At 45.5% G+C, this 13,818-nt stretch overlaps 1 protein-coding gene across 1 annotated transcript in view; it reads right to left on the bottom strand.

The window, feature by feature from the left end:
- LOC134358508 (tetraspanin-14-like) overlaps positions 1 to 12,029 on the bottom strand; it is a 55,929-nt gene extending 43,900 nt beyond the window's left edge. Inside the window, exon 1 of the mRNA XM_063070801.1 lies at positions 11,598 to 12,029. Coding sequence (XP_062926871.1) covers positions 11,598 to 11,678 — 81 coding nt within the window. The 5' untranslated portion in view covers positions 11,679 to 12,029. The remainder of the gene's footprint in view (positions 1 to 11,597) is intronic.
- Positions 12,030 to 13,818: the final 1,789 nt, after the last annotated feature.

Below are 13,818 nucleotides of genomic sequence, written 5' to 3'. Positions count from 1 at the left end.
GCACCGTCACTGATAACCACTACTAACACTGCTGACGTTTCTCAGCTGTAACAGGCTGTTCATTGTAATGAATCCAGTCCTGACTCATCTGCTGACACAATCCCTGAATAACATCTCATCTCAGATTGAGAAGTGGCAGGAAATGTGAAGAGACTCAGCCCGTCTACCTCAACCATTAGGTAAGACATGGTTATTTGAGTTACTTTTGTCTTCCGGTCACCATGAACCAGACCGGCCTTTCTCCTCTGATCCCTCCCATTAACAAGGAGTGTCCGCACACAGAACTGCCACACACTGGATGGTCTTTGTTTCCTCGCACCATTCTCTATAAAACTTGGAGACTATTGTGCGCGAAGATCCCAGGAGACCAGCCGTTTCTGAGATACTGAAACCATCCTGCCTGGCACCAACAATCATTCTACGGTCAAAGTCACATAGATCATATTTCTTCCCCAGTATGATGTTTGGTCTGAACAACACTTGATCCTGCTTGTATGCTTTTATGCCTTCAGTTGTTGCCACATGATCGGCTGATTAGATCTTTGCATTATCGATCAGGAGTACAGGAGTACCTAATTAAGCAGCCAACAGTAAACAGGCAGTTAGAAGGGAGAAGATCCAAAGGAAAGCTCACACACACAGGCATCAATGCTAAACAAGTGCCAGCTCTATCGCAGAAAACAACCTTCCCAACCATCGAGGACATCTTCAAGGGGCAGCATCCCAAGAAGACGGCATGTATCCCACCTGGGATGTGCCTTCTTCTTATTACAGGAGCCTGAAGACACACACTCAGCAATTCAGAAACAACACCTTCTCCTTTGCCATCAGATTTCTGAACAGTCCATCACTGGTCCATTTACTTATGTCATAATTTATAGCAATTTCATGTACTGCTACCACAAAACAATAAATTTCACACCATATAAGACACAATAGCAAATCTGATTTGGATTGTGATCACCCCTCGTTCTCCTAACTTCCAAGAAATGGAGTTCTAGGCTGCCCAACTTCTCCTTATAACTCAGTTCCTCAAGTCCTGGCAGAATCCTCTTAAATCATTTCTGCACTCTTTCCAGCTTAATGGCATCTTTCCTACTGTAGGGTGACCAAAGTTGAAAACAATATTCAAAGTGCAGTCTCTCCAGCATCTTGTATAACCGCAACATGCCGTTATAGCTTCTCTACTCATTGCGAAAGTACTCTTATGCTTTGACTTTCCAAAATGCAACACCTTGCAATTATCTGAATTAAATTCCATTTGCTATTTAACAGCCCATTTACCAAGCAGATGTTCACTGTCAATAACACCACCTATTTCCGCATCATCCACAAACTTACTAACCATGACTTGTACGTTCTCATCCAAATTGTTGATGTAGATGATAAAGAACAATGGGCAGAGCCTCAATATCCCATGTCATCCAGGTTTCCTTACTCCTGCTAGCCTTGCCCTTCATTCTAACAGGAATAACCAGCTCCCAAGCTCTCAATATCTCGCTTTTATAAGCCTCCCACTTGCCAGATGTTGCTTTGCCAATTAACTTTGCAAGTTCCTGTTTAATACCGTCATATTTTCCTTTGACCCAGTTTAGAACTTCTAACTATCGACCAGATCTCTCCCTTGCCATAACTAACTTAAAACTAAAATGCTCCCCCACTGATACCTCAGTCACTTGTCCTATTTCCCATGAGCTGGTTAAGCTCTGCCCTCTCCATGGTAGGGCCTTCAATATATTCCCCGAGGAAACTCTTCTGAACTCACATTACAAATTCTAATTCATCTAAGCCCTTATCACTATCAGATTCTCAGTCTATGTTAGCAAAGTTAGGATAATCTATGGCAATCCATTTTTCTTGTGTCACACTGCAGTCTTCCTACATACTTGTTCCTAATTCTCAGGCTGGTCTTAATTTTCGAAATAATTCCAGAAGACTGGGGAACTTAAAATACTCCATCCACGTCCAAATAAGACGGTCGTTTTAACCTCACTGTTGTTTCTAAGAGGTTTCCCACCAAACAGAAATTGAATTTGCAGTTGCTTATACCATAGGACCAGAAGAGGAGCAGATTTAGGCTATTTGGCCCTTCAAGTCTTCTCCGCCATTCAAAGTTCCGTCTAATTTGTGATGGCCAGTGTGCGCAAAAATTTTATGCTGTGCAATTTTTTGCCCAGTGACGACAACATGTGTGCACTAAATAACTTTTTCAATGAAAATAGTATAAATAAGCCAATTCCAAAATTTGCAGACAAATCATCGCAAATTCCACGACATCAGAAACCGGAAAAGGAAACGTGATGGTGCGTACGACCGTAAAATAAACTTCACATGCCAAAGAGGTAGAGGGTGACAACCTTTTGTGCGCAGTTTAAATTCCTTTATCCATGAATATCAGACGATGTGTGCACCTTAGAGGGCACATAGCTGCCGTTTCATCATGACTGTATGAGTGAATTAGGGAAAGTCAGTGCTGATTTTCCAAAGGCCTGATATGTTAGCTAACAGTTGTGTGTTGAAAGACAGAGAGGTGAAGCAGCTTAATGCAGGATAAACATCAGTGTCCACTGAGTGTATGCTTTCAAGGAGCATTTTGTAAATTGCTGAGTAATAAGCTTGTCATCAAAAGCGAAGTCTCAGTAGAATGAAAGGTCTGCAGCAGTGTAGCTGTGACGCTGGCCAAACTGCAGAAAGCAGAGTATAGTGATGAAAGGCCATTGTGGGAGTGTAGCTCTCCGGGGTTGTCATCAGGACCACACAACTTCCAAACCCAATGGCACAAAACTTGGAAGTGTAGTCAATAGAAAGGCAGATGGTATCAGTCTTCAGAACGATTAAGTGTGTAGCAGATGGAATTTAACCCAGAAAAAATGTAATATTAGGCTCTGGAGAAAAGAACGAGATGCAGCATAAGCCAGAGGGCACAATATGTTGAAGGGCAAAGTGCAGGAAAAGTTGAAAAACTGGTTTGAAAAAAAAAAGAGGATTCTGAAATTTATAAATAGAGGCATAGAGCATTAAAGTGAAGAAATCATGAAGAACCTTATCAACTTCAGTTGTACCATAACTGGAGGACAGTTTTCCACAGGAAATATGCAACAGTTTTCATGGAAGTGAAGTGAGAAATGCAAGGATGATAATGGGCTGAGGGAAGTTGGTTATGTAAACAGGGGAGCTTCTGATAGAGGTTTTTGATTTACAGAATCTGCAATGCACTGCTGAAGGGCCAACGGAGCAGATCCAAAGAGGCCTTCATTGGGGAATTTTTACACGGGGCAGCGCTACGTGGGGGGGGGGGAAGGGGTGGAGAAGGAGGAGGTGATTCTCTGCTAATTGCCAAATACCTAAATATATTGAAAAATAAGTTTGATTTACTTCTTAAGCTAAAGGAAACCGAATGGGAACTAAATTCAGATGATCAAGCATGATCACACTGAATGGTGCAGCAGGAGTGAAGAGTTGAATGGCCTGACACTGCTCCAATTTTCTGTTTGTATATTCCATCCTCCTTAATTCAAAAAGCCATATTATATCCTGCTATTAACATTACACAAGAAAAAGTCATACAGACTCACAAGCTTACTCAGCCACTCACTGATGCCTGAGCTATCGCTATAATTTAATGTAGAGCCATAGTGCAGTACAGTCCCGATTCAGCCCAATCAGTCCATACTGACCATGCTGCTTACCCAGCTAATTCCGACAACATCTTATATTCTACAATGAGCCACAGTCCCTGTGAAGAATTTACAAAATGTGAGTGTAAAAATCAGTCAGCATGGCCAGAACCTTAATCTGAGACTTTGATCTATAATTCTACACTCGCTAACACTTGAAGCTTTAGCAACACACACAAAATACTGGAGGAACTCAGCTGGTCAGGCAGCATCTATGGAAATGAATAGATAGTCGATATTTCGGGCCAAGACCCTTCTTTTCATACTTTACAAAACTCCGGCAAATGTTGGTCCATTCAGTTGAATCTTGCCTTTAGCTGTAACCATTGGATTACAAGAATCTGACCGGTGAATGTTTTGTGTACGTCTTCCAAAACTGACCTGTGCTGTCATAGGCAAAGAGACAAACACTAATACCCATTGCTAAGGGGTGGTGTCGCTGGAGAGCAGCAAGAAAAATAAACAGCAAAATGGTGATGTTCCAGGACTCGCTGTAGAAGAGTTCAAATCCCTCCACAGCAGCTGAGGAACTCTAACTCAAGAGGCTGAAATGAAAATCTCCTTTGAGTAACGATGGCCTCAGATGCAGTGAAATGCAATTCACAGTGTCCATTAGGGAAGCCACTCCTTGCCTGGTCAGCCCAATACATGGCTTCGGGTTTTGAGGAATACAGCTGCCTGTCGTATGACAATTCAACACATATAAATTACTCTGATTAAGTGTAGTAAAAATAAATGAACACAGCATGATGCTGGCACCACAACCAAACAAAGACAAAAAAAAGTGAACACCAACCCTGTGCAATCCTGGTGAGAATTCTCCCCTGGGAGAGTACTCAACATTGGATATGTGAGCTCTAACCTGCTCTTATTGTCACAGTGTTTATTTAACTGGTCTAATTGAGTTTAGACAACAGACAACAGTCAATAGGTGCAGGAGTAGGCCATTCGGCCCTTCGAGCCAGCACTGCCATTCACTGTGATCATGGCTGATCATCCACAATCAGTATCCAGTTCCTGCCTTATCCCCATAACCTTTGATTCCACTATCTTTAGGAGCTCTATCCCTCTCTTTCTTGAAAGCATCCAGAGACTTGGACTCCACAGCCTTCTGGGGCAGAGCATTCCATATATCCACCACTCTCTGGGTGAAAAAGTTTTTCCTCAACTCTGTTCTAAATGGCCTACCCCTTATTCTTAAACTGTGGCCTCTGGTTCTGGACTCACCCATCAGCGGGAACATGGTTCCTGCCTCCAGCGTGTCCAATCCCTGAATAATCTTATATGTTTCAATAAGATCCCCTGGTCAGTAACAGCCCCAGGGTGTTAATGGTGGGGACCTGACATTGGTATGCCATCGAATATCATGGGTATGTGGTTAGAATCACTCACTGGAGATGGTCATTCTCTGAAATGCGCACATCAGCTTGGGCCTGAAAATGTGGGCTCACTCCCTGCAGCCAGAGGCTGCTTTATCTGCTGAAGAGTTGAACATTGTGAAATCACCAACCGTTTGCTTCATATCTGACCTTCTGCCTGAAGGGAGATCAGTGCTGAAAGCAGGGGGAGTTCCTGTGCCCAGGTTTGACAAGACTTTGTACAGTCCATAGTCAAAAACTTGCAGGGCTTTGGAGTGTATTTGATATTTCAGTAATATTATAAATAAATTGTTTAATAACACATTGTTTGCTTACATAATTCATACAGTAAGTATGTGAGTGACATACATCACTGCACCGCCACATCATTATGTGAGTGCCTCACTAGGTAGTTTTCCCCCTGCTCCCGTGATTTTCTTTTGATTAGTTTTTGGAGTTACAAAGCATTACAGGCACACCCCCCCTCCCCCAAATATATATCTGAACACTCATGATATCAGGGACATTAGCTGTGAGACACGATTCTGCGAATATAAGCAAGGCAAGCTGGGAGAACTGCTGGGGATCTCTCTGTCTCTCTCTGTTTATGCCATTAATGATGCACTGCTGACCAGGGACCTAACTGGACAACTGAGATAAACACTGCAGTTATCTGGTAGCCCTGCAGCTTGAGTAATGCTGTTTCTTCCTGCCGCTGTCTCCCGGTCAGCGGTGGAACAAACGCCCTCGCCCAGAGAAGTGCAGAATGAACAGCACCCGGCCCTCCACCGCGCACTGGTTTCAGACCAACATCCAGGACTTTAATCTCTCACAGCGATTGTTTACCTTGCTTGCAAGATTCACTTCCTCTTTGATATCCGTTTCAGTTAGAATGGTGTTTTTTTTATCAAGAGGAGAAGCCAGAAGCTGCAAGATGCCTAGTTAGAATTAGAGCAAGCTTTCATTTCCACTGAGAGAGGAGGGGGCTTTCTTAACGTGACAGTTGGGAATGTTACAGCAGCGTATTCAAGCACAGAAAGGAAACACAGTGCATGAAACAGTCAAGGTCAGTCATTGTGTTAAAGGAAGTGAACTTCTTGAAGCTGGCGCTGCCTCGATCTCTCTCTCTCTCTCACGCTCTGTGTAAATAATTCTGTTTAGGCAGGATAGCTTTTATCTTTGCTTGCATTTGATGTCACAGAAATTGCTCAAGATCGCACAGCTTCTCAAGAGAGAAAGTTGCGGAAGCTGGTCACTGTAAATATGTGGGCTGCAATGAGGCTAGCGTTCGTTTCAGCTGATAAACAGCTTGCACACTAGCTAGACAAGCCTGTAACTGGGAGGTCCGAGGCAGCCATTCACAGCTCCACCCAATTCAATACTTTCCTCAGAGAAGCTGCCAGCATATTTCTGGATTTGGCCGGGCCACAATGTAAGCTAATGGTTTGCTGCATTCAACAAATACTTGAGAAGGACCACTGCTAAACATACCCTATAGCTATTGGCAGTCTTCTCTGACCACGGCACAAAATAGTCCCCATTCATGAGGAAGGGACAGAACAGACTGTCCACCATTTAATTACGTCATGATTTATCTATTTCCAACTTCCTCTGGTCGTCTGTGCTTTAAATGCAACCAACACAAGCATCAGTCGGACAAGATATGATTTCCACATTGCCCTTTGAACAGACTAATCCAGATTTCCAACAGCTTCCAGATAAACAGTGCTTCCTGAAAAAGCCTGGGTCTAATTGCTCTGCTCTCCCACACTCTGAGAAATAGCTCTCCACATTCACCAAGTGATGAGCTCTATCACGTTAAATACCTCAGCCAGATCAAATGTAAAGGGGCAGAACCCCTAATAGCATTGATGTAGAGCATGGGCCAATGCCATTAAGCAAGGGGTCCGTGGACTTCAGGTTGGGAATCCCTGACAAGTAGGATCTTGGGGTTCAACCCCATAGCTTTCTGAAGGCGACAGCATGGGCTGATAGGGTGATATCCCAAGCTTGCCTTTACTAGTCAAGGCATTGAGTTCAAGTCAGAAAGTTAAGTTGCAGCTTTATAAAAATTTTAGCTAGGCTGTAGCTAGAGAAGGGGTTTTCAACCTTTTTTATGCCATGGAGCCTTACCATTAACCAAGGGGTCTGTGGACTCCAGGATGTCTGGAGGTTCTGGAGAGCTGCAGAAGAGGTTCACCAGGATGTTGCCTGGATTGGAGGCCGTGTGCTATGAGGAGTCTTCTTTAGAGCAGTGGAGGCTGAGGGGAGAGCTGGCAGAAGTTGATAAAGGAATGAATAGAAGAGACAGCCAGTGTCAAAGTGAGAGGATGCAAGTTTTAAGGACATGTGCAGGGCAAGTTTTTATTTTTAAACACAGAGAGTGGTGAGTCCCTAGAATGTTTTGCTGGGGTTGGTGATGGAGGCAAGTAGGACGGTTGTTTAATATGCTCTTAGATGGGCACATGAATATGCAGAAAATGGAGGAACATGGACATTGTGGAGGCAGAAGGGATTAGTTTAGTTAAGTATTTAATTACAATTTTCATTAGCTCCACACATGATCATGGGCTAATGGTTGCTGTGCTGTACTGTACCATTCTATGTTCTGTCACCCAGTCCTCCAAATTCAGCTGGACCACAATGCAAGTTTACTACTTTGGCCTGGGTTTAATTGAGAAGATAAAACAAACACTACAGAGAGACTGGATTTTGAGACTTTTGTCTGAACATTCCTTATTTTCAGCGGTGCAGCTAACAGAGCTACGCCCTTACGTTAGCTCAATCCTGACCTCAGTTGCTGTCCCAGTTTATGACTGAATATCCTCCCTGTGACCACAGAGATTTCTTCACACATTCCAAAGCCCTGCGGGTTGGTCGGTTGCTTGGCCACTGACAATTGCCCCTAGAGTGTAGGGTAGTGTTAGAATCTGGGGAGTTCGTGGGAATAAGATGAAACTTATTTTTATAGATGCACCGTAGAAAGCATTCTTCTAGGGTGTATCACAACTTGATATGGAAGTTGTCCTGTCCAAGACCGGAAGAAGCTGCAGAAGATCATGAACATGGCCCAACACATCACACAAACCAATCTTCCATCCTTGGACTCACTTTACACCGCACGCGGTCGGAGCAGTGCTGCCAGGATAATTAAGGACATGACCCACCAGCCAACACACTTTTCGTCCCTCTTCCCTCCGGGAGAAGGCTCAGGAGCTTGAAGACTCGTACGGCCAGATTTGGGAACAACTTCTTTCTAACTGTGATAAGACTGCTGAACGGATCCTGACACGGATCTGGGCCGTACCCTCCAAATATCCGGACCTGCCTCTCGGTTTTTTTTGCACCACCTTACTTTCCATTTTTCTATTTTCTATTTATGCTTTATAATTTAAATTTTTAATATTTACTATTGATATGTAATCCAGGGAGCGGGAGCACAGAATCAAATATCGCTGTGATGATTGTATGTTCTAGTATCAATTGTTTGGCAACAATAAAGTATAAAGTATAAACTATAATTACTATTGGGGAATAGCTGATGATCGATGTGGACTTAGAAACATAGAAAACCTATGCACAATACAAGCCCTTCAGCCCACAATGCTGTGCCGAACATGTACTTACTTTAGAAATTAACTCGGGTTAGCCATAACCCTCTATTTTTCTAAGCTCCATGTACCTATCCAGGAGCCTCTTAAAAGATCCTATCATATCCGCCTCCACCACTGTTGCCGGCAGCTCATTCCATACACTCACCACTCTCTGCATAAAAAACTTACCCCTGACATCTCCTCTGTACCTACTTCCAAGCACTCTAAAACTGTGTCTTCTCATGTTAGCCATTTCAGCCCTAGGAAAAAGCCTCTGACAATCCACACCATCAATGCCTCTGATCATCTTATACACCTCTATCAGGTCACCTCTCATCCTCAGACGCTCCAAGGAGAAAAGGCCAAGTTCCCTCAACCGATTTTCATAAGGCATGCTCCCCAATCCAGGCAACATCTTTGTAAATCTCTTCTGCACCCTTTCTATGGTTTCCACATTCTTCCTGTAGTGAGGTGACCAGAATTGAGCACAGTACTTCAAGTGGGGTCTGACCAGGGTCCTATTTAGCTGTAATATTACCGCTCAGCTCTTGAACTGAATCCCACAGTTGATGAAAACCAATACACCGTAAGCCTTCTTAACCACACAGTCAACCTGCGCAACAGCTTTGAGTGTCCTAAGGACTTGGACCCCAAGATCCCTTTGATCCTCCACACTGCCAAGAGTCTTACCATTAATACTATATTCTGCCATCATAGTTGACCTACCAAAATGAACCATTTCACACTTCTCTGGGTTGAACTCCATCTGCCACTTCTCAGCCCAATTTTGCATCCTATCAATGTCCCGCTGTAACCTCTGACAGCCCTCCATACTATCCACAACACCTCCAACCTTTGTGTCATCAGCAAACTTACTAACCCATCCCTCCACTTCCTCATCCAGGTCATTTATAAAAATCACAAAGAGTAAGGGTCCTAGAACAGATCCCTGAGGCACAGCACTGGTCACTGACCTCCATGCAGAATATGACCCGTCTACAACTACTCTTTGCCTTCTGTTGGCAAGCTGGTTCTGGATCCACAAAGCAATGTCCCCTTGGATCCCATGCCTCCTTACTTTCTCAGTAAGCCTTGCATGGGGTACCTTATCAAACGCCTTACTGAAATCCATATACACTACATCTACTGCTCTACCTTCATCAATGTGTTTAGTCTCATCCTCAAAAAATTCAATCAGGCTTGTAAGACACGACCTGCCTTTGACAAAGCTATGCTGACTATTCCTAATCATATTATACCTCTCCAAATGTTCATAAATCCTGCCTCTCAAGATCTTCTCCATTAACTTAACAACCTCTGAAGTAAGACTCACTGGTCTATAATTTCCTGGGCTATCTCTACCCCCTTTCTTGAACAAGGGCACAACATCTGCAACCCTCCAATCCTCCGGAACCTACTCCCGTCCCCATTGATGATGCAAAGATCATCGCCAGAGGCTCAGCAACCTCGTCCCTCGTCTTCCACAGTAGCCTGGGGTACATCTCATCCAGTCCAGGTGACTTATCCAACTTCATGCTTTCCAAAAGCTCCAGAACACTACGTCCACACTAGACCAGATAAATCTGTAACCGAAGCCTTTTCTCTTCGTTCTGACCCCACCTCCACACTGAAACGGCGTTTTCCTCCCCCGAAAACGGAGACTTTCAGAAACGCTGTCCAGAGTGAATATAGCCGCTCTCCGCCGGCTATTTTTAAAACCTCTGTCATGACGTGCCGCAACAAATGGTAGCGGCAACGCGGGATTTCATTGTTTTCTTGAACGCAACCTCTAACACCACAACAATATCTGACAATGGATGTGTAACAGCCTAATGTAACATTGTATGGAAATACAAGATAACCCTGACGCAGACATGTTTTATACATTTAACGAAGTGCGTTATTAATGTATTGCTCGTGCAAACATTCAATACATGCAATTGTCACTTTTGCCCAGTAACTCGTTTTTTTGCACATGTTAAATACAGCAAAATAGTACGCAAAGACATGACAAAAGTAAAGGCAAACAAATGAGGTAACAGCAAATTTCACTTTTGCCCAGTAACAAGCCTTATTGCATTTAGTTGCAGCTGTGGTCCCTTTCATCGATGAAGAGATAATGGCTGTAGGAAATGTTTCTAGACAAATGCGCACCAAGTCTTTCGTTTGGCAATTTCCTTTAAGGTTTGTCTAGTCTGTAACTGGACAAATGCACACCAAGTACAATACGCGTCCTGCGCATGCCCAGTAGGAGGAAATTCGCCCAAATTATCCGTTTTAACATGGACAGGGGTATTTTTAAAAAAGCCTAGTGTGGACGCCTGCCGTTTTTACACGAAACCGGCGTTTTCAAAATTATCCGGTCTAGTGAATATGCTCAAGGTTTTCAGTCCGCTATCCCTACAATCGCCAAGATCGTTTTCCGTTATGAATTCTGAGGCTAAGTGGACCTGGTGACATGAAGTACTTTATTCTGTTAACATGATACAATAACTCTACCGCACTCTTTACCGCGGAACTGGCTCTTGTAAGTTCATTACTCGTCTTTCAGACCCCAACACCGCGCACCCACTGCCCGTTCCAATGAACAGCTCTCTAAACGATCCTCCCGAGGTGGCACGGTACAAGAACAACCAGTAACTGCTTCAACCGTGTCACGGAGTGGCCGGCGTGAGCCGTAAATCAGGGAGTGAGATTGAGCAGAGTGCCCAGGTAGGACAGTCCCCGGAACCAGGGCTGCCTTGGCTGGGCTGTAGCATGGAACAGGTCGCAGGGTTTCCTGTGCATCTTCACACACAGCACCCGGCAGCAAACGTCACATTTCCTTTTCCAAGCGCTGGGTCAGAGCCGTTTATCTCCCCCTCCAGGTCACCCAGCCCTCCCCTGGCGCAGGAGAGAGGCACCGGTCTCCAGCTCCAAGATTCACCCTCAGCACCCCACCCACAAGTTACACAGGCACCCTCACCTACCCAGAAGATGATATTGAGACCGAACAGAAAGTACTTGAAGAAGCAGCTGACTCGTGCCTGCGATTGTTTGTAGTAATGCATCTCCAACGCTCAGTGCAAGCCGGCAGACGACAAACTGTGCTCCAGGACACTCGCCTGTCCTTCGCTTACTCCGCCTCTCCCTCACTTCCCCAGACACCCACCTCTCCCTCCTTGATTTACTCACTTTCTAAACTCATTCACTCACCGGGACACCCGCCTCTCCCTCTCTCTCACCGGGAACCCGCCTCTCCCTCTCACTCACCGGGACACCCGCCTCTCCCTCTCTTTCTCTCTCTCTCTCACCGGGACACCCGCCTCTCCCTCTCACTCTCTCTCACCGGGAACCCGCCTCTCCCTCTCTCTCTCTCTCACCGGGACACCCGCCTCTCTCTCTCCCTCTCTCTCTCACCGGGACACCCGCCTCTCTCTCTCTCTCTCTCTCACCGGGAACCTGCCTCTCCCTCTCTCTCTCTCTCACCGGGAACCTGCCTCTCCCTCTCTCTCTCTCTCACCGGGACACCCGCCTCTCTCTCTCCCTCTCTCTCTCACCGGGACACCCGCCTCTCTCTCTCTCTCTCTCTCACCGGGACACCCGCCTCTCTCTCTCCCTCTCTCTCTCACCGGGACACCCGCCTCTCTCTCTCTCTCTCTCTCACCGGGAACCCGCCTCTCCCTCTCTCTCTCTCTCACCGGGACACCCGCCTCTCTCTCTCCCTCTCTCTCTCACCGGGACACCCGCCTCTCTCTCTCTCTCTCTCTCACCGGGAACCTGCCTCTCCCTCTCTCTCTCTCTCTCTCTCTCACCGGGACACCCGTCTCTCCCTCTCACTCAACGGGACACCCGCCGCTCTCTCTCCCTCTCTCTCTCACCGGGACACCCGCCTCTCCCTCCCTCTCTCACCGGGACACCCGCCTCTCCCTCCCTCTCTCACCGGCACACCCGCCTCTCCCCCTCTCTCTCACTCACCGGGACTCCCTCCTCTCTCTCCGTCACTCACTCACTCACACGCCGTGACACCCGTCTCTCTCTCTCTCCCTCGCTCATTCGGACACTCGCCTCCCCCTCCCTCCCCTCCCTCCTTCCTTTACTTTCTCGCACCCCAGGACACTCACCTCCCTCCCTCCCTCCCCAGGAGACCCGCCGCCATCCCGCTTTCGGCCCCGACTTGATTTCGGGCGTTGCTCACAGCTCCTCGACAGCACACACAGTGCCCGATGAAGGCGGAGCAGGAAGCCGAGCCACTCCGGCGCGCCTCAAAGCTGCTGTGTGAAGCCGGAACAAAAGCGATGGGAACAAAAAGATAGGGCGAGGAAGAATTGTAACAAAGCATAATGGTAAAGGCGGGAAACTATTAAATAAATATCTTTGTTTTTATTTAATTTTGTCCTGGGTGCTTAGACAAATTGCCCTGCCAAGCTTGTTCATTTCCTTTAAAAGATGATCTATCATTGCACCTTTCATTTCATCATTATATGCCCTTCTGCCGTGTTTGAACCCTCCGCTCGCCCATCTAACACTGTCAAACTTGGATGTCTTGCACTCAGATTTACTTTTGTGGAGATCTGGGGTTTAGTACCAATTACTATGCTTGAGTAATATCCTGATGACCTCGTTATTCCAAATATTTTCTAACCTTTAACCAACAAAGGATAGAAAGTCCTATCATCAGTGCTAATGTGTTGCTCCCAACATTGCCAAGCCTGTATTCCCTTACCAGAAAACTTCTGAAAATCTAGGTATACTATATCTACTGGATCTCCCTTCTCCACACTGGTGATACATCCTCGAAAAACTAATTTGTTAAATGTTATTTCAATTTACAAAACTATATTGATTTCAATTAATAAAACTATGCCAAATCAAGTTAATAATTTCTTTTTGCAATTTTCCTTGTTTCCCTGAAAATTCCGACTGGTTTGTTAGGAGCTATTTCTTCTCTCCTTCATCTGTTTAGACCACATTTTGGGTACTCTTTTTAGTTCTGGTCGCCTCATTATAGGAAGCATATGGAAACTTGAGAGAAGGTTCAGAGGAGATTTACTAGGGTGCTGCCTGGATTAGAGGACATGTCATATGAAGAAAGTCTGAATGAGCAGATGCTGCTAGGGAGGTTTGCTAAGGCTATCGGGGAGAGTTTAAACTAGAATTGCTGGGGGGTGGGAACCAAACTGAAGAGACGGAGGAAGGGGCTGTTGGCTC

Source organism: Mobula hypostoma, chromosome 18 (genome assembly GCF_963921235.1).
Source record: "Mobula hypostoma chromosome 18, sMobHyp1.1, whole genome shotgun sequence".
Taxonomy (NCBI): domain Eukaryota; kingdom Metazoa; phylum Chordata; class Chondrichthyes; order Myliobatiformes; family Myliobatidae; genus Mobula; species Mobula hypostoma.
This window is presented reverse-complemented; position numbering and strand designations above follow the sequence as displayed.